This window comes from Phoca vitulina, unplaced genomic scaffold (genome assembly GCF_004348235.1).
Source record: "Phoca vitulina isolate PV1807 unplaced genomic scaffold, GSC_HSeal_1.0 scaffold48, whole genome shotgun sequence".
Classification (NCBI taxonomy): Eukaryota; Metazoa; Chordata; class Mammalia; order Carnivora; family Phocidae; genus Phoca; species Phoca vitulina.
This window is the reverse complement of record NW_022589751.1, coordinates 12,280,936-12,302,198: the sequence shown is the minus strand read 5'-3', so window position 1 is coordinate 12,302,198 and position 21,263 is coordinate 12,280,936. Positions and strand designations below refer to the sequence as shown.

At 39.6% G+C, this 21,263-nt stretch overlaps 2 protein-coding genes across 7 annotated transcripts in view; both read left to right on the top strand.

The window, feature by feature from the left end:
• The window catches only part of CWF19L1 (CWF19 like cell cycle control factor 1), a 28,517-nt gene extending 26,569 nt beyond the window's left edge, over positions 1–1,948 (top strand). For both annotated transcript variants that reach the window (XM_032432525.1, XM_032432526.1), the window contains one exon: positions 1,484–1,948. In XM_032432525.1, the coding sequence (XP_032288416.1) occupies positions 1,484–1,628 (145 nt within the window). In that variant the 3' untranslated portion in view covers positions 1,629–1,948. The remainder of the gene's footprint in view (positions 1–1,483) is intronic.
• A 2,372-nt stretch (positions 1,949–4,320) lies between these two features.
• CHUK (component of inhibitor of nuclear factor kappa B kinase complex) overlaps positions 4,321–21,263 on the top strand; it is a 46,834-nt gene continuing 29,891 nt past the window's right edge. For all 5 annotated transcript variants that reach the window (XR_004302692.1, XR_004302690.1, XR_004302691.1 and 2 more), the window contains exons 1-9: positions 4,321–4,488; positions 10,462–10,556; positions 13,088–13,202; positions 13,904–13,973; positions 14,850–14,938; positions 16,086–16,175; positions 16,320–16,444; positions 16,632–16,739; positions 17,324–17,459. Coding sequence is in view for 2 of the 5 variants with exons in the window: in XM_032432408.1 (XP_032288299.1) it covers positions 4,384–4,488; positions 10,462–10,556; positions 13,088–13,202; positions 13,904–13,973; positions 14,850–14,938; positions 16,086–16,175; positions 16,320–16,444; positions 16,632–16,739; positions 17,324–17,459 (933 nt within the window). In the remaining 3 variants the exon portion in view is untranslated. The remainder of the gene's footprint in view (positions 4,489–10,461; positions 10,557–13,087; positions 13,203–13,903; positions 13,974–14,849; positions 14,939–16,085; positions 16,176–16,319; positions 16,445–16,631; positions 16,740–17,323; positions 17,460–21,263) is intronic.

The following is a 21,263-nucleotide window of genomic DNA, read 5'->3' as shown; positions in this document are numbered from 1 at the left end:
ATGAAGAAGTAGGCTCAAGGCTTGACCAGGGAGCTAGAACTTGAGCTCAGATCCTGTGACTTTTAGAAGACTCATGTGATTTGTTTTCAACTCTTGTATTTATTGTAGTTCAAAGTGGAAAATGAACCATATAGATACACAAATAGAGTTCTTTCTTTAAAAAAAAAAAAAGATTTTATTTTTTTAAGTAATCTCTACAGTCAATGTGAGGCTCGAACTCACAACCCTGAGATCAAGAGTCGCATGCTCTACTGACTGAGCCACCCAGGTGTCCCAACTAGAGTTCTTTCTTTTTTTTTTTTTTTAAGATTTTATTTATTCATTTGACAGAGAGAGAGACAGAGAGCACAAGCAGGGGGAGCTGCAGAGGGAGAGGGAGAAGCAGGCTCCCCACCGAGCAGAGAGCCTGATGCGGGGCTCGATCCCAGGACCCTGGGATCATGCCCTGAGCCAAAGGCAGACGTTTAATGACTGGGCACCCAGGCGCCCCTGAGTTATTTCTAATATATCAAAATGAGTGTAAAAATAAATAAAAATGTAAAGCAGTGACAGAAGGTAGCCTGTATGTGAGTGTGCGTGTCAGTATGTATTTTTTAGTCCTGAGAGCCAAGATAAGTTATTTTGTTGACATTGAGCCTGTGCTATTGTGCCTATATAGGCCTGAGTCCTCTAGGAGAGGCAGAAAGTCAGTGGTATATGATACTAGGCGTGATCTGCATGATGCCCTCAGCAAAGTCATGGTCTAATGGGGATGACAAAACTAGAGTTTAAGACAAGATGTATTCATAGCTGGTTTGGTGCTTGGATTGTGTTATCTTCCTACCTCACAAAACCCTACTGCATTTCATAGGTGAGGAAATCAAGACTCAGGGATGAAGTAATATTCAAGTCAGAGACAGCAAGTGGTTGAACTAGGAATGGAATTAAGCCTCTGATCTATCTTTTTTAAAAGGTTTTATTCATTTTAGAGAGAGAGAGCGTGCTCACGTGCATGGGCGGGGGGAGGGGTAAGGGAGAGGGGGAGAGAGAATCTCGAGCAGACTCCCCGCTGAGTGTGGAGCCTGACCAGGGTTTGATCTCACAACCCTGAGATTATGACCTGAGCCAAAACCAAGAGTTGGACGCTTAACCAGCTGAGCCACCCAGGTGCCGCCAGCCTCTGATCTAACACCAGGGCCCAGTCTTTGTACTGTGTCAGTGCTGCTTTTATAAGTACCAGTAATGTTCCAGCTTGTTCAAGAGAGAGAAATAAATAGGGTTTGAAGGTTTAGAAAAGAGGTGGGACCTGAGCTGGTCACTTAACTTGAATATGATTTTGATAGAATGGCAGAGATGGCCTTCTGGGCAAGAGAAAATAGTATGAATAAAATCAGAGGAATCTGCATACCTTCTTTGGGGGATGCTGAGAGGGGCTCTCTAGCTGGAGAGGAATAGAGAGAAGAGGGGGCTTCAGGCTGATACTGTTGACACTTTTTTTCTGCAGGGAGGTTCTGGCCAGTGAAGCCATCCTTAACATTCCTGACAAGTCTGACTGGAGGCACTGTCAGGTCAGCAAGGAAGAGGAAGAGATGCTGGCTCGCCGCTTCCGGAAAGACTTCGAGCCCTTTGACTTCACTCTGGATGACTAAGCAAAGGGAAAGGCACTTTATGAACTTGACAGGAAGTAGTAGCCTGCTTTTTTAAAGGAACTGCAGTCTCCCATGGGGACTGTTTTTCTGCCTCTTTTTTGTGCATTCCCATGGAACCTGCCTGCAGCAAGAGGCCTAAGATTGAGTATTTTTTGAAAATATTTCTAGGATGAAAATCCTGTTAAAATAAGCATGTCTGTCATCCAGCTCCAAGTACAGCATATGTTAATCAACATTTTCAAAAACATTAAACTATCAAAATCCAAATGCTTTTCCATGGTTGGGAAGTATCTTATGTTCATGTTACCTGTACCATTAAATGAAGTAGTGTGTTTGTGTGTATGTGTGTGTGTGTGTGTGTGTATGTGTGTAATAGGGTCCAGGGCTTTAGACCCAGCTGTTATTCCAGGATCTCACAGGTGCCTTCTCCCTGAACAATCTAGGGTAGAAAAGGGACCTAAGGCCTTTGCCATTTTTCTCTTAATAGCATTCATCTTGTTGATATAAAAGAGCTCTTTCAGCCCTTTAGCAAATACTTAACTCCTATGTGCCAGGCATTTTTCTAGACTCCAGGAGTATGGCCATGTCCCAACATGGTCCCCGTTATCCCAGAGTTTACAGTCTAATTGGGAAGAGAAGGGGCAGATTTTAAGAGAAGGAAGATGAGTTCTGCTTAGGATAGTTGCAGTATGCTGTTGGGTAGTTGTAAACTCATGGTGACCTGGGTTGGTGATAGTGCTTTGGGGATCATCAGGGTGTAGGCCATAGCTGAAATTATGAAAATAAGATAGGATGAATACAGTCCTAAGCTGAAGATGAATACCTAAGTATCAATATTTAAGGAGTCCTTGGAAATAGAGCGATCCACAAGTACATGGAAAAGAGAGAGGGAGAGATCACAGGAGAATGCTGTATCTTGGAAGCCAAAAGAAAAATAATTGTTCCTTTAGATTGGGCACTTATGGCCCAGACAATGTTTCACTTAATCCTCACAAAATGTCTATTGAGGTATTATTGCCTCCATTTTATACATGAAAAAACAGACTCTCAAACTTGAAGATCATGAAGCCTGAGGTGGACCATCCCAGAATTTAAAAACAAGCTAAGCAGCATCCCCGAGAATGGGGATGTTCAAAGAGTGAACTATGAGAAACAATCTGGTTCCTGCAAAAATGGCCAATGTAGGGTCAGCCCACTCATCAGTATCCTCAGGTCCTCAGCATCGCTCCTTAGCTCTTCCAAGTGAGTGTTACAAGAATTTGCCCACCCCCCACGCGCGGAGCTCAGACACACTCCGGTGATAGGCTATGCAGTACACCTAGCAGACAAAGGGCTTTATACTGTTAGGGGCAATCAGTACCGCAATCATCAGTGCAGTCGGCCCAACTCTTACAGATGTGTTTGGGAGGTACCATTTGCCATCACCTCCAACTCCAGCTCCATGGCAACTAAGCACATGTGGGAATCCAGAATCTGCTACCACACATTACTGAGGCCCAACACCATGACATGGCTTGTACATGCAGTATTCAACATTCTGGTTGCACTATTCAGGGATTCTCAATCAATAGACCCATGTGCTCTGCCAGAAGCCAGTTCAGTGCTTTCAGAACAGTCAGCAACACTGCTGTGGTGCACATGCTGGATCCACCTTTAGGCATCTCAGCATGTTACATCTGTTTGTGGGTCACAAAGTGTTAGTTGGAATTTAAGTACTGAGATCACCACAGGTGGGGCTGTGCAAACGATGGTCCAAGCGCACATGATCTCAAAGGGGTTTCAAATGACCACTAATGCAACTGATACATTTCTTCAGAGAATTGGACGCCACAGTGATTTTTACACCCAGAGTGACTGACTACATCCCCAAGTTCTGTGAGGCTGAGGCATATGACCAACTCAAAGTGAAAATGGAAAGCTGGTTCTTCCATGCTAAGGCTATCCGCCACTGGGAAGCACTTCTTGTTGCACCAACAGCATTCCTGAAGCTTGCATCTGCAGCCCTGCATCACGCATCAGAAACAATTCCCGCAATGAGGAACTACTGCACTGGCAAACCCATAAATGGAAGACCACTGGACTGCAAGCTCCGTGAGGCATTTAGGGGAAAGCTCCCGAAATCAGGAGGAATATTCTTTACTTCGCAACAGCGTCACATCCTTGAGTCGTTTGTGATTACAGGGGAGATCCTGGAACAGGTGTACAAGAAGTCAAGCAAAAGAAGAGCTGAGCCTGACTTTATGGAAGATGATTAACCATTAAAAAAAAGACTGTAAAATTTAATGCATCAGTAGACCTGTTAGCGCAGGAGTCTTTCTAGTTTTTCGATTCCGCAATATTTGAATCATTGGTGGCTTTTGCCAGTGCCAGTTCAGCGGGTGGTGGGGTTGGAGGATAGATGGCAGAGGTCGGAAGAAAGGTGAAATGGAGACGGGGTGGAGACGATGTGAAGTTTAGAAAATGACTTGAATGGAGAGGTTATAGTTTTGGAAGCCTGGGAAAACATATGTGGGTTCTCTCAGCCAGGAAAATGCCCAGGGGACTTAGCCAACTGAAGGCGAGCTCCACTCTCCCCGATCCTTTCGCTGGCTGGACTCCTGTATGCCCCGGGGCAGAAGCTGGGGCAGGGCTTTCCGTGTGGCGGTTACCGGAAGTGACGCATACATCTCGCGAGAAGAAAGACGCGCGAGCCTCGGCGGCCCGGAACCGGCCTGGGAACAGTGGCGGAACCTGAGGCCGCTTGCCCTCCCGCCCCATGGAGCGGCCCCCGGGGCTGCGGCCGGGCGCGGGCGGGCCCTGGGAGATGCGGGAGCGGCTGGGCACCGGCGGCTTTGGGAACGTCTGCCTGTATCAGCATCGGGTGAGGTGGGGCGCGAGAGGGAGCGGCGGTGGGTGTTTGTCAGAGCGTCTGTGGAACACAGCGACTGTCAGTACGTGAGGGACTGTCGGTGAGACTTTGGGCAGTAGTGTGGGCCAGTAAGCCTGTGTAAATGAGTGAATGTGTGATACTGTGCCTGAGAGTCTGGTGACTGAGTCCGAGGCTGTATCCGAGGTCCTGGGTCAGTGTGTGTGAGATAGAGCTCTTAGGGGGAACTTCTGGTATGAATGCCAAGATATGACAAACTGTTTAGAGTGTGACACTGCGTCTGTGTCTCCGAATGTAGAGTGTGTCGGGGTGTGCGAGGCAGATGCACATTAAAGTGTGTATTGCGAGCATGAATGGGTGAGAAAATGGGACTGAAGAAGGGGGTTGACTGTTGGAATGTGTGTGTTCATGTGTGTGCTTGGAGGCTGTGTGATACCTGTAGGGGCTGGAATAGACACGGAAGGTTTCATGGGTCCACAGTTGAGCTTTTGGAGGCATCGGGTAGGCTTCAGATTTGGGGATGCGTTCTGGGTAGGGAACAGTGTAAGGATCAGCTGGTGAAATGATCATGGCTTCCTAAGGGAAGGAAGTAGATTGGGTGTGAGGTGTTCTAGTCGGTGAAGACAGCTAACTTCAGACTCAGGAATTTTGCTTTAATTTAATTGAAAATGTTTAACCATTTACCAGCAGTTAATAATCATGTTTGAGATATGCATCTTTCAATATAAAAATAAAAGCTATGAACCCTTTTCCCAGCAAAATGCACAGTTGCACATCCCCACCACCTTATGCATTGCCATTTGAAGGGGGGTCATGCTCTCCTGAAGGACATTCACAAACCTTTTAGAGGTATACATCCTTGACTAATAATCCTTGCAGATTTTGTTTTGTCATCTGTAAAATAGTTAAAGTAATTATATACATCATGGGTCTGTTTGAGAGTTAAATAAGATAATATGTGTAAAGCTAAGTACAGTACCTGTCCTAAGTTAAACCCTCAAATGTTAACTCCTGCTGCTCCTGTATTGTTGCTGTTGTCATCATCTTTACCATTATTAATTGGCCTTAAAAAAAGGAAATGTCAAGATAAAAGTGGTGTCTTTGGAAGATTGTTTTGTAAAAGATAAAACTGAGTGAAAAACATGGGGAAGATGAGCAGTTAAAATATTATTAAAATGCTTGCAATTGACCTGTGAATGGAAAAATGAATTCAAGATTTGCTGTCTTAAGGAATAGGGGTATGGATAGAGAGCCGATAATATAGGGTGGGAGGTAGGGGACATGGGAGTATACCTGGGAGGAATAGGCATGTTTCTGTGGCAGTCACAATGACAAATGTCACTGTTGGAACTGAGGAAATTTTGCGAAGCAGCTTTCTAGATAGAGCATAGGAGGACATCTTGGAGAGAGGGAGAATGGGAGGTGAAGGACTAAGGCATTGAGTGCTTTGACAGCTAGACAAGTAGTAAATTTAATAATTCTGATCATCAGAGAGGACATAAGGCACTCAAAGAGAAAAGAGGGAGCCAAGTACTTCCAGTGGAATGTTGCCTATGGCCTTGTTTTCTAAGCCTGCCCATCAGCCTGGTCATAAGAAAAAATACGCTTGTTAGCCTGCTTTTGTGACTGCTTTTCTTGGTCCCTGACTGGAGATAGATCAACACATCACTTAAAAAAAAAAATTGTAGTAAGATATATATAATGTAAAGTTTACCATTTTAACCATTTTTAAGTGTACAGTACATGGCATTAAGTACATTCACATTGGTGTGCAACCATTACCACCATCTATTTCTAGAACTTTTTCATCTTACCAAACTGAAACTCTGTAATCATTAAATGATAACTCCTGATAAATTCCCATTCCCCCCCCCCCCCACAACCACCCTTCTACTTTCAGTCTCTACTCTGGAATTCATTATCTTTTAAATGGAAGAGATTTGGGTTCTTCTAGAATCCTAGAAATCTCTCGAAAACTTTCCAGGTGTCTAGACTGGCTCTTCCCCCAAATTGGGACATTTGATAACTGGGCCTGTAGTGAAAAGAAAAGAAATACTCTGTCCTAAGACTTGGAAACAGCATCATTACTTTTCTAAGTCTGACTTCGTATTTGCCTTTAACAGCTTTCAAGATCTTTGTGTTTTGGTGGAAACCATGTCCCAGTATTTTATCCACGTCTCTTAAATCACAGTGAGGAAGAGAAAAGGATGTGAGATAGTTTATTTATCTGATTATTATGCTGGGTGCTGGTGGTACCCAAGTCAATAAAAATAGTATTTTCTGCCCTCAAGGAGATTTCAAGTCTAGTGGGAGAGGCAGACACAGAAACACTTTAAGTACAATGTGGTAACCTATATAACAAAGGTATTTATAAAGTAATATGGAAGCTTGGCAAAAATAACCAAAGAATTCTTCCTAGGGAATAGGGTAGCACTTCTCAAAGTGTGTTTGGGAAAATTAATCGTGTGAAATGCTTTGAAAAAAGAATACTGTGGTCAAATACATTGGGTAAATGCTGTATAAAATATTGTTTCACTTGGAGAGTCATAATCCACATTAGCATATTAAAAGCTCTGAGAAGTACTTTAGTAAAGAAACTAACTTTGTATTTTCCATTTTTTTTATTGTGGTAAAATAGATAACATTTACCATTTTTAAGTTTACAGTTCTGTGGCGTTAAGTACATTCACATTGTTGTGCAACAATCGCCACTATCTGTCTCTGAAATATTCCCAGGTTTTAGGGCTTAATGTTGTTCGTGGTTATACTTAATTGTCTCCATGGTGGTAAAAGTTTACGTGGGACCTAGCTACAGCCAGGTACCTGCTCAAAACAAAAGAAAGGTTGAAGGGAATGAGGACTGTATTTAAGCTAGATTGTAGTGTATCCTACTTCCTTTCTTCTTTCTCTGTACATAGCCTGTCTTATCTCTAGCTTCTTCCCTTCACCATCCCTCTGCCCCCATTTAGAATATCCCATACAAGTTAATGTCTTGCTTCCTCATCTATATACTGTATTTTTTTTTTCTTCCTGTTGGTCCTGACTGCTGTTCCTGGGCTGCATTATTACTGTTGCCAGAATGTGATGAGGTCTATTTCCTGTAATGTGCATCAGGTGGGGTTTAATTTCAGTCAGAATTGGCTAAATTACTAGTCATAGGCAAGAGCTATTAAGTTCATTTTATAGATATAGAAATAGAAATATAGCCATTGTTAGGATTTTTTAAATGTCATTTGAAATGTAAAGATTAGGAACAAATTTTGGAGGTTTTTTTGTTAAGCTTGGTTATATTGAAACTATTTCTTGCTCCTGAGGCCAGGTAACCCTAAATTATCACCTTCATTCTAGTTATGCTGACGGCTGGGGCCCTTGTTAGCTGTCTTGACTAAGCTCAAAAAGGGGTTTGTTGGGGAGACAGGAAATCTCAGCTCTAAGTATGTTAGTACAAGAGGTCTTTTATTTTTTTTCCTCTGAGAGAAAAAAAATTATCTGATCTTCTTGGGCATTTGACCTGTCAAGATTTTTTCCCCCTCTCTTTGTTTTTTCTTTTTTTTATTGCTTTTTATTTTAATTCCAGTAAACATACAGTGTTATATAAGTTTCAGATGTGCAATATAGCGATTCAACAATTTTGTTCATTACTCAGTACTCATTATTATAAGTGTACTCTTTAATCCCCATCACTTATTTCACCCATCCCCCAACCTACCCCCCTTCTGGTAACTATCAGTTTGTTCACTGTAATTAAGAGTCTGTTTCTTGGTTGTCTGTCTGTCTCTCTTTCTTTGCTTGTTTTGTTTCTTAAATTCTACATATGAGTGAAATCATGTGGTATTTGTCTTTCTCTGATTTATTTCATTTAGATTATGTTCTCTAGCTCCATCCATGTTGTTACAAATGGCAAGATTTCATTCCTTTTTATGGCTGAATAATATTCCATTTTATACTATATCTTTTTTTTTTTTAAAGATTTTATTTATTTATATGACAGAGAGAGACACAGCAAGAGAGGGAACACAAGCAGGGGGAGTGGGAGAGGAAGAAGCAGGCTTCCCGCTGAGCAGGGAGCCTGACGTGGGGCTCGATCCCAGGACCCTGAGATCATGACCTGAGCCAAAGGCAGACGCTTAACAACTGAGCCACCCAGGCGCCCCTATGCTACATCTTCTTTATCCATTCATCTATTGATAAGACACTTGGGCTGCTTCCATAATTTGGCTATTGTAAATAAAGCTGCAGTAAACATAGGGGTGCCTGTATCCCTTTGAATTATTGTTCTTGTAGTTTTTGGGTAAATACACAGTAGTGCAATTATTTCATCATAGGGTAGTTCTATTTTTAACTTTTCAAGGTACCTCTATACTGTTTTCCACAGTGGCTGCACCAGTTTGTATTCCCACCAGTGCATGAGGTTTTTCTCCACATCCTCACCAACACTTGCTGTTTCTTGTGTTTTTTTATTTTAGCCATTCTGACAGGTGTGAGATGATATCTCATTGTAGTTTTGATTTGCATTTCCCTGATGATGAGTGATGATGAGCATCTTTTCATGTATCTGTTGCCCATCTGTTTATCTTCTTTGGGGAACTGTCTATTCCTTTCTTCTGCCCATTTAGTTGGATTATTTGTTTTTTGGGTGTTGAATTATATCAGTTTTTACATATTTTGGATACTAACCCTTTACCAGGTATGTCATTTGCAACTATCTTCTCCCATTCAGTGGTTGCCTTTTAGTTTTGTTGATTGTTTCCTTTGCTGTGCAGAAACTTTTTATTTTGATATAGTCTCAATAGTGTATTTTTGCATTTATTTCCCTTTCCTCAGAAGACCTATCTAGAAAAATGTTGCTATGGCTGATGTCAGAGAAATTACTGCCTGTGTTCTCTTCTAGGATTTTTATGGTTTCAGGTCTCATATTTATGTCTTGAATCCTATTTTTATTTTTTGTTTGTTTGTTTGTTTATTTATTTATTTATAGCGTGTACATGCGCCAGCAGGGAGGGTGGTGGGAGGAGGAAAGAGGGAGAAGGAGAGAGAATCTTAAACAGGCTTCATGCCCAGCCTGGAGCCCAACACAGGGCTCCATCTTACAACTCTGAGATCATGACCTGAGGTGAAATCAAGAGCCGGATGCTTAACTGACTGAGGCACTCTGGCCCCCGTCTTTAATCCATTTTGAGTTTATTTTTGTGTATGGTGTAAGAAGGTGGTCCAGTTTTATTCTTTTGCATGTAACTGTCCAGTTTTCCCAACACCATTTGTTGAAGAGACTTTTTCCCATTGCATATTCTTGCCTCCTTTGTCATAGATTAATTGAGCATATAATTGTGGGTTTATTTCTGGGCTCTCTATTCTCTTCTATTGATCTATTTGTCTAGTTTTGTACCACTATACTGTTTTGATTACCACAGCTTTGAATATAACTTGAAGTCTGGAATTGTGATATCTCCAGTTTTATTTTTCTTTTTTCAAGATTGCTTTAGCTATTCAAGGTCCTTTTTTGTGGAATCTTTAGGGTTTTCTGTGTATAGTATCATGTCATCTGCAAATAGTGAAAATGTTACTTCTTCCTTACTAATTTGGATGCTTTTTATTTCTTTTTGTGGTCTGATTGCTGTGGCTAGGACTTCCAGTATTATGTTGAATAAAAGTGGTGAGAGTGGACATCTTTATCTTGTTCCTGACCTTGGGGAAAAGCTCTCAGTTTTTCTCCATTGGGTGTGATGTTCACTGTGGGTTTTTCATATTATGGAGGCTGGGGTGAAGGTCAGTTTTGAAGCATTCCTTTAATAGTGTCTCATGGTTTGCTTAGCAAAAGCATTGGCTCAAGAGAGCTGTGGATAAATCTGTTTAATTAGTAAAGCTAAAGTATTTTGTTTCCCCAGGTTGGCATTTCTTTGATAGCAAGTAAATCTACACAAGAACCTAATTAATATATTTTTCTCTGTTGATTTTCTATTTTGACAGGAACTTGATGTCAAAATAGCAATTAAGTCATGTCGCCTAGAACTAAGTACCAAAAACAGAGAACGGTGGTGCCATGAAATCCAGATCATGAAGAAGTAAGTGTATTTGATGGCTTGTATTTCTCCAGCTCTGCAGCCCAGGCAGATGTCATCATAGGGAAGGAGGGTAGGAATCTGTTCTTTTCAGGATCTTTTGGGGAATGTGTTTTTTTCTTTCTCATCAAATGTATATGTTCTATCTCAAATAATAACATCACATTATGATTAAGTAAGTTTAGTTTTAAAAATCAGCTAAAGGGGTGCTTGGGTGGCTCAGTCGGTTAAGCAGGTGCCTTGGGCTCAGGTCATGATCTCAGGGTCCTGGGATCGAGCCCTGAGTTGGGCTCCCTGCTCCGTGGGAGTCTGCTTCTTCCTCTGCCCCTCTCCCCCAACTCATGCTCACTCTTTCTCTCAAATAAATAAATAAAATCTTAAAAAAAAAAAAAAGTCAGTAGGTATTATCAGACTCAATTCTTCTGTGGGCAGAATCTTTCTTCTGGATATTGGGCAATGTTCATCCATTATACTTTCTCATTAAATATAATCACTACTCTCATTTCTTTATTCTTACCTACTTTTGTTGAATAATATATCTATTGCTTCGTACAAAGTTACCCCAAAACTTAGTGGCTTAAAACAACAACCATTTGGGGGCCCCTGGCTGGCTCAGTCAGAAGAGCCTGTGACTCTTGATCTCAGGGTCATGAGTTCAAGTCCCACATTGGGTGTAGAGATTACTTAAATAAATTAAAAAAAAAAAAAAACCTGACAAACATTTAGTATCTCATAGTTTCTGTGGTTTAGGAATTTGGGGAGTGACTTAGTTTAGTGATTCTGACTCAGGAGATTCCTCCTGAGACACCCCAAAATGTTGAGTGGAGCTACAGTCATCCAAAGGCTTGAATGGGGTTGGAGTATCCACTTCCAAGCTCATTTATATAGCTGTTGGCTAGAGGTATCAGTTGCTCATCATATGGGCCTCTGCATAGGGAAGCTTGGATATTTTCATGACATGGTAGCTAGCTTTCCCCAAAGTGAGTGATCTGAGGAGAGAGAACAAAGTGAGAGCTGACTATCTTTTATGATCTTTCCTCGGAAGTAATATCTTTTCTACCACATTCTATTTATTAGAAATGAGTCATTAAGTACAGCCTACGCTCAAGGGTGGGAGAAGAATTAAGCTCTTAAAGGGAGAAGTGGGCATATTTTAAAACCTGCACAAGTAGTGTACTGAGTGCTTTACAAATAATTCTACTTGTCACAGCAACCCTTTTTTTAGGTATTATCCCTATTTTAAGATGAGGAAGTTGAAGCTCATAGAGTCATACAACTGGTAGCTAATAGAGTCTGGATTTGAAATAAGTACTTTCTGACTCCAGTGTCTTTGCTCAGTTCACTATTAAAGTACTCAAACTTGGCTATGTGGCAGAATCACCAGGAAACCTTGTTAACAGTATAAATTCTCAGGCCCTACACATGGAGATTCTGTTTCCTTAGGTCTCTAGGACCTGGTAATCTATTCCAATTTTTTTTTTTTTTTTAAAGATTTATTTTCTATTTTTTATTTTTTATTTTTTATTATTTGTCAGAGAGAGAGAGAGAGAGCGAGCACAAGCAGGGGGAGCAGCAGAGGGAGAGGGAGTAGCAAACTTCCCGCTGAGCAGGGAGCCCGATGTGGGACTCGATCCCAGGACCCTGGGATCATGACCTGAGCCGAAGGCAGACGCTTAACGACTGAGCCACCCAGGCGTCCCTAATCTATTCCAATTTTGAGATCCGTTGCATTGATGATGATGATGATGATGATGATGGCTGGGATGATATATTGTTAAGTTAAAAAAAAAGATGTTAGAAAACAATATATAGTGAGATTTAACATTTATTTACAAATATATTTATGTACAGATTGAAGCTAGAAGGAAATATGCCAACATTTTAATATATTACCTATGGGTGGCATTGTAAGTGATTGTGGGAGAACCAGTATGATAAAGGCTTTGGAGCCAGACTGCCAGATTTGAATCCTTACTTGACCACCTCCTTGCTGTGTGATCCTATATTATTTAACCAATTTGTGCTTCAGTTTTCTCCTGTGTGATGAGACTGTTAATAAATCTACCTATAGTAGGATTATTGTGACAAGTAAATGAGTTAAAGTATGTAAAGTGGGTACTGTTTGGCACGTAGAAATATAATAGTAGTGATTGTGATAGTATTTTTTTCTATATTTTATTTATCTTTAAAGATTTATTTATTTATTTTAGAGGGGGTTGGCAGAGGGAGAGGGAAAGAGAGAATCCCAAGGAGACTCTTTGCTGAGCCTGACACAGGGCTTGATCCTACAATCCCGAGATCATGACCTGAGCCAAAATCAAGAGTTGGATGCTTAACTGACCAAACCACCCAGGTGCCCCATCTATATTTTATTTTTGAAAATTATTAATTCTTCATTATACAAAGGAGAAATTAGAATATTATAAATAATGCCAGCCTTTCTTCCACTGCCCCCCAATTAACTACCATTTCAAACCCAATCTCTTTTCATTGGAAAAAAAAATTTTATTATAATGTTTTCCCCTTCTTGTTAGGTTGAACCACAACAATGTTGTGAAGGCCTGTGATGTACCTGAGGAATTGAATTTTTTAATTAATGATGTGCCTCTTCTAGCAATGGAATACTGTTCTGGAGGAGATCTCCGAAAGGTAGTGTGGATGTTTTGAGATGATGAGATAGTAAATCATGAACCTTAGCAATGCTTGAATCATTTAATATGATAATCTAGAATAAAAGTCAGTACACTATGGCCTGTTATCTATTTTTGTGGCTGCTTTTTAACTACAACATCAGAATTAAGTAATTGTGACAGAGATCTGTGGCCTGCAAAGCCTAAAGTATTTACTGTATGGCCCTTTACCGGGAACATTTGCTAACCCCTGATTGAGAACATGCATTTTTTTGTAGGTGGTAGTGTTTGCAGGATGGGAGTGAATTGATTGTGTTAGACCAAAATATCAATGTCTACGGTGTTTATAAAGAAGTTGTGTTAAAAAAAAAAAAAAGAGGGTTTGTGTGTGTGTGTGTATGTGTGTGTGTGTGGTTTTTTTTTTTCCTGTTGCAGGTCTTTCTCATCTCATTTTATATCTGTCGTATGGCTATTTTTAAATATGTGAGGTTTTTTTCAATCTTTTTCAATTTCACATACTTTCCCTCTTTATCTTTACTTGCATAAGTCTTGTCATGAAATTAATTTGTCTTCAGTATGGTTTTGTAATTTTTCCCTTCTTACATTTTCTTAATTGTGACTTATTTTCTCATAGTGTATAGTGATTGATGTGTTGCTACTACTGCCCAGCAGTATTGGCAGTATACATTCTTAGACTTCTTTTTTTTTTTTTTCCTTTAGTTACTCAACAAACCAGAAAATTGCTGTGGACTTAAAGAAAGCCAGATACTTTCTTTACTGAGTGATATAGGTATGTAATCAATTTGAAAATACCATCATAATTTAATGCCCCTTTGGTTTATAAAAGGATCTATATACTACTTGGGAATTGAGAATTTTTGATGTACTATACAAAGCATACACTTCTACCATCTATAAGAAATTATCAGAAAAATTTAACTTGTTGTTGATGCTAAAACTAGGATATTTTATTGTTTTTTTGCTAGGAATCCATTTTTTACTAATAGATGTTCCAATTGCTGACAAAAAATGGTGTAAAATGACCTTATTCAATTTTACTCTCCATCCCTCTCTGCCTAACATAGTAATTTTATTTACCAGTGGCATTGCATCTCATGGTTATCGGTCCTCAAGTCAACTCTTAGGATGAAATCTCTTTTTAATAAGAATTACTCCTGAAAAATCCCTAAAATTACCTGCACTTGGGTCCTTGGAAGAAGGTCAGAAGCCAAGAATATGTTTCCCTATATATTTTGATTTTGTTGCTTTTCCTAGGTCATGGAGGTCAAGTCTAGTTGAAAAAGATGATTTAGGTGGAAGGGAAAACTAGAGGGATATATGTAATTCTGGAGTATTTTTTTAATGTTAACTGGATATTCTGTGGAGAGAATCTTAACTGGTATAATATCATTAATCATATAGTTATGATGGTCCATATAAATATGAGCATTGGAGGGGTGGCTAGCTGGCTTAGTCAGAGGGGCATGTGATGCTTGATTTTGGGGTTGTGAGTTCAAACCTCACATTGGGTGTAGAGATTACTTAAATAAACAAAACTTAGAAAAAAAAGTTTGAATGTCAGAGTAGATCTGTACAAAATGTAAGATGAATTTATTTTTAATTCAGTATTTCTGTTACCTCAAAATACATTTTAAACTTTATTTAGGGTCTGGGATCCGATATTTGCATGAAAACAAAATTATACATCGTGATCTAAAACCTGAAAACATAGTTCTTCAGGATGTTGGTGGAAAGGTAGGTGAAACCTGAAGAAGTGTTACATGCCAATTGAATACAGTCTCCCTGGTGTAGTCTTTGAAGTCTGTTGTCTTTCCATAGCATTTTGTACTTTTTCTATCCCTGCCCTCATTACACTGAACTGTGGTTTTGTGTTTAGTTGTCTCCTCTGCTAACACAGTGGCTCCATTAGGGAAGGAACTGTGCCTATCTTGCTCACTTCTGTTTTCTAATAAAATATCTAGTAGAGATAATAGGCAGTGAGTAAAAATAATTTGTTAATCCCTTACAAAGCACATCCAACACATGCACACATCCTGGATTTAGTTAAGTATGTTTACTTAACTATGTTTCTTATTTAAGAAAGAACAAACTCATTCTCCTCCCCCCAAAGTCCTAAGTTCTATATTTAAGTAAAATTTAAAACCTTGATTTCTCAGATTCTTAAATGAATCATCTTGAGGAGAATGAGAAATTATGCACTGACTCCTGGAATACTTGTATTTATCAGAATAATTTGAACAGTTTTCTTGTGACTAGCACTCAGGTTCCAGTCCAATAAAGATGTAAAGCCAAGAGTCTGAACCTTGAATTAGATTGTGTGGTCTTTAGTTAGCAATGATGGTGGTCAGTTGGAGGTGATGAAACCTTGATGGTGCCTCTTTTCTTAGGAGCCTTTCATATATGCTTGGCACCAACTGTTGCTGCTTTTTTTGTATCCAAAGACTTCAGGATATTCTTGAAGTTAGACTCACTCAGTGGTATGATGCTTTTTCAAGTTTGGAATCATCCTTACCTTTCCCTTCTGGTTTAATGGATCAAGCTTATTCTGAATATACCAAAATAAAAATTAATCTATACTTAATTTTTAAACATTTTTTTACCATGTATCAGGTACTTTGTTGGATTCTTTTCTTTCATTATTTCATTGATCCTAATAATAATTCTGTGAAGTAAGGATTGTTAGTAATACCATTATTTAGGAAACTGAGAGAAGTTAAGTAACTTGATCAGGGTCACATAAGCGGTGCAGCTCAGGCTTGAAATACATTTGTGATAGTCCAGAGCCCAAGCTTTTCCCCACCACACTATCCAGAGCCTTATAAGGACATTGTTGCCTTTTCTTTTCAAATTTCTCAGTCATTTAATACTTATTGTATTGCAGATTATGCATAAAATAATTGATCTGGGATATGCCAAAGATGTTGATCAAGGAAGTCTTTGTACATCTTTTGTGGGAACACTGCAGTATCTGGTGAGACATGGATTGTTTCTTTGAATTTAAGTGTACAGGGTTCATGTTCTTTTTTCTGAAGGTCATGAATATAGTAGTTCAAAAATAAAGTAGCTTTTCTCTTGTAGTGTTGATGTTTAAAGCATTTTGTTTTTTCTTTTTAAGGCCCCAGAACTCTTTGAGAATAAACCTTACACAGCCACTGTTGATTATTGGAGCTTTGGGACCATGGTATTTGAATGTATTGCTGGATATAGGCCTTTTTTGCATCATCTGCAGCCATTTACCTGGTAAGAAAAGGAAGAGAACTTTGGTGTGCTTGATGGGAATGGAAATATTCAGTTACCTGCTTTTTTTCCTTCCATACCCCTTCATATGGTATAATTGCCTTTTAAGCACATAATTGAATAAAGTTAAATGACAAAAAATCTTAGTGTTTGTGGGAATCAGTTGTCAACAAGGTAACTTGTTTTATAGGCATGAGAAGATTAAGAAGAAGGATCCAAAGTGTATATTTGCATGTGAAGAGATGACAGGAGAAGTTCGGTTTAGTAGCCATTTACCTCAACCAAATAGCCTTTGTAGGTAAGTATATTTTAGTTGAGGAAGTTCACCTCAGCTTCTTTAGGGTTATAAAAGAACTGTAGAGTTGTTGTCTGTTTCAAGTAGGATTGTGCAGTGAAACTTTCTGTGATGATGAAAAAGTTTTATATCTGTGATGGCCCCATGAGACTATTGAGCACCTGAAAGGTTGTAATGTGACAGAAGAACTCAATTTTAAATTTTATTTAATTTTCATTAATGTAAGTGTAAATGCAAATAGCCACTTGTGACTAGAGGCTACCATATTGGACAGCACAGGTCTAGTAGAAATAAGAACTCCTGCTATAAGAAGATTCTTGGGATACTGAAATAAATGGGTTCCTTGGAAAATGGAACCGGACTCATCTGTTGAAGTTGCCAGTACTTACATATGTAGGTTTTGGGTTGCTTTTTATGGAAAAAAGTTTGTCCCCTGTCATTTTATGAATTACTTGAAAGTAAGATACAAAAGGATACAGCTGAGTAATGAGAAAGGACATGGACAACTTACAAAATTACCTTTTTTCACAATACTAAAGGAAAACTGGAACATAATGATTTTCACCCTATTTTTGTATGCTTTCTAGTTTAATAGTAGAACCCATGGAAAACTGGCTTCAGTTGATGCTGAATTGGGATCCTCAGCAAAGAGGAGGACCTGTTGATCTTACTTTGAAGCAGCCAAGATGTTTTGTATTAATGGATCACATTCTGAATTTGAAGGTTAGTTTGAATGTAGTCTACCTCATAAGACTTGCATTGAAGTTAACAAATTTATTTGGAAAATAAGCATAAACATTTTAATAATCTTTTCTGATGCTTATTTGAAAAGAAAATTATATTCTTGGAGCTGATGTGTTTTTACGTCCTTAGTAAGCCTTCTCAGTTTTACTTCTTTAAATCTTTTTTTTTTTTTTTTTTTTTTTTAATTTTATTTATTTATTTGACAGAGAGAGACACAGCGAGAGAGAGAGCACAAGCAGGGGGAGTGGGAGAGGGAGAAGCAGGCTTCCCGCCGAGCAGGGAGCCTGATGCGGGGCTCGATCCCAGGACCCTGGGATCATGACCTGAGCTGAAGGCAGACGCTTAACGACTGAGCCACCCAGGCGCCCCTCAGTTTTACTTCTAAGTGGTCTTTGTTGATTGCTTTTATGAAACATCTTTTGGATTTTCCTCTTCCTCGGATTGGTGCCATTAGACCTCATTCATTTGGGTGTAATCATACTGGATTTGGTTTGGTGAGGAAATTTCTTGCCTGACTTTCATGACTCTATACTTCCTCCCCATCCTGTGGTCCATGCAGCATGAACTACCCATCTCATCTTCTGAAAATGCTTTTTATTCTCCTGTCCAAGAAACCAACATAGTTCTTCTTGCCTACCAGTCAAGTCTAAACTGATCTGCCTGCCTTTTGGAGCTTTCCCCATGCAGGTCCACCCCAACCAAGTGCTTGCCCCGGACCTGCTTCTCTTACCTTTTACTTTGCTAGGTCCAGCTTGTCACTGCTCCTTATGCCATCGAGCACATTATCCATTTTTGTGCTTTGACAGATGCTGTCCTTCTGCCCAGAATGATCTTGGTCTCTGTGTATCTCCTCAGCTACACTGGCATATATTCAACTCTCCTTTTCTCTCAATGGTCTCTGTCACATAATTTGTCATTTAAATCATATTTATTATATTTTCTAATTGTTTCTCATCTTCCACTCATGCCTTTCCATATAGGTTATCTTCTTCTTTAATGCTGGGGTTGTTCTAACTACCATTTTTTTTTTTTTTTAATGTTATGTTAATCACCATAGATTACATCATTAGTTGTTGATGTAGTGTTCCATGATTCATTATTTGTGCATAACACCCAGTGCTCCATGCAGAACGTGCCCTCTTTAATATCCATCACCAGGCTAACCCATCCTCCCAACCCCCTCCCCTCTAGAACCCTCAGTTTGTTTTTCAGAGTCCATTGTCTCTCATGGTTCATCTCCCCCTCCGATTTCCCCCCTTCATTCTTCCCCTCCTGCTATCTTCTTCTTTTTTTTTTTTTTAACATATAATGTATTATTTGTTTCAGAGGTACAGATCTGTGATTCAACAGTCTTGCACAATTCACAGCGCTCACCATAGCACATACCCTCCCCAATGTCTGTCACCCAGCTGCCCCATCCCTCCCACCCCCCACCACTCCAGCAACCCTCAGTTTGTTTCCTGAGATTAAGAATTCCTCATATCAGTGAGGTCATATGATACATGTCTTTTTCTGATTGACTTATTTCACTCAGCATAACACTCTCCAGTTCCATCCACGTTGTTGCAAATGACAAGATTTCATTCCTTTTGATGGCTGCATAATATTCCATTGTGTGTGTGTGTGTGTGTGTGTGTGTGTGTGTGTGTGTGTGTGTGTATATATATATATATATATATACCACATCTTCTTTATTCATTCATCTGTCGATGGACATCTTGGCTCTTTCCATGGTTTGGCTATTGTGGACATTGCTGCTATAAACATCGGGGTGCACGTACCCCTTCGGATCCCTACATTTGTATCTTTGGGGTAAATATCCAGTAGTGCAATTGCTGGATTGTATGGTAGCTCTATTTTCAACTTTTTGAAGAACCTCCATACTGTTTTCCAGAGTGGCTGTACCGGCTTGCATTCCCACCAACAGTGTAGGAGGGTTCCCCTTTCTCCGCATCCCCGCCAACATCTGTCGTTTCCTGACTTGTTAATTTTAGCCATTCTGACTGGTGTGAGGTGATACCTCATTGAGGTTTTGATTTGGATTTCCCTGATGCCGAATGATGTTGAGCACTTTTTCATGTGTCTTTTGGCCATTTGGATGTCTTCTTTGGAAAAATGTCTGTTCATGTGTTCTGCCCATTTCTTGATTGGATCATTTGTTCTTTGGGTGTTGAGTTTAAGAAGTTCTTTATAGATTTTGGATACTAGCCCTTTATCTGATATGTCATTTGCAAATATCTTCTCCCATTCTGTCGGTTGTCTTTTGGTTTTGTTGACTGTTTCTTTTGCTGTGCAAAAGCTTTTTATCTTGATGAGGTCCCAATAGTTCATTTTTGCCCATGCTTCCCTTGCCTTTGGCGATGTTTCTAGGAAGAAGTTGCTGCGGCTGAGGTCGAAGAGGTTGCTCCCTGTGTTCTCCTTTAGGATTTTGATGGACTCCTGTCTCACATTTAAGTCTTTCAACCATTTTGAGTCTATTTTTCAGTGTGGTGTAAGGAAATAGTCCAGGTTCATTCTTCTGCATGTGGCCGTCCAGTTTTCCCAGCACCATTTGTTGAAGAGACTGTCTTTTTTCCACTGGACATTCTTTCCTGCTTTGTCGAAGATTAGTTGACCATAGAGTTGAGGGTCCATTTCTGGGCTCTCTATGCTGTTCCATTGATCAATGTGTCTGTTTTTTGCCAGTACCATACTGTCTTGATGATGACAGCTTTGTAATAGAGCTTGAAGTCCGGAATTGTGATGCTGCCAGCTTTGCTTTTCTTTTTCAACATTCCTCTGGCTAGTAGGGGTCTTTTCTGGTTCCATACAAATTTTAGGATTATTTGTTCCATTTCTTTGAAAAAAGTGGATGGTATTTTGATGGGGATTGCATTGAATGTATAGATTGCTCTAGGTAGCATTGACATCTTCACAATATTTGTTCTTCCAATCCATGAGCATGGAACGTTTTTCCATTTCTTTGTGTCTTCCTCAATTTCTTTCATGAGTATTTTATAGTTTTCTGAGTACAGATTCTTTGCCTCTTTGGTTAGATTTATTCCTAGGTATCTTATGATTTTGGGTGCAATTGTAACTGGGATCGACTCCTTAATTTCTCTTTTTTCTGTCTTGTTGGTGGTGTATAGGAATGCCACTGATTTCTGTGCATTGATTTTATATCCTGCCACTTGACTGAATTCCTGTATGAGTTCTAGCAGTTTTGGGGTGGAGTCTTTTGGGTTTTCCACATAAAGTCTCATATCATCTGCAAAGAGTGAGAGTTTGACTTCTTCTTTGCTGATTTGGATGCCTTTTATTTCTTTTTGTTGTCTGATTGCTGTGGCTAGGACTTCTAGTACTATGTTGAATAGCAGTGGTGATAGTGGACATCCCTGCCGTGTTCCTGACCTTGGGGGAAAGCTCTCAGTTTTTCCCCATTGAGAATGATATTCGCTGTGGGTTTTTCATAGATGGCTTTTATGATATTGAGGTATGTACTCTCTATCCCTATACTCTGAAGAGTTTTGATCAAGAAAGGATGCTGTACTTTGTCAAATGCTTTTTCTGCATCTATTGAGAGGATCATATGGTTCTTGTTCTTTCTTTTATTAATGTATTGTATCACATTGATTGATTTGCGGATGTTGAACCAACCTTGCAGCCCAGGGATAAATCCCACTTGGTCGTGGTAAATAATCCTTTTAATGTGCTGTTGGATCTTATTGGCTAGTATTTTGGTGAGAATTTTTGCATCCATGTTCATCAAGGATATTGGTCTGTAATTCTCCTTTTTGATGGGGT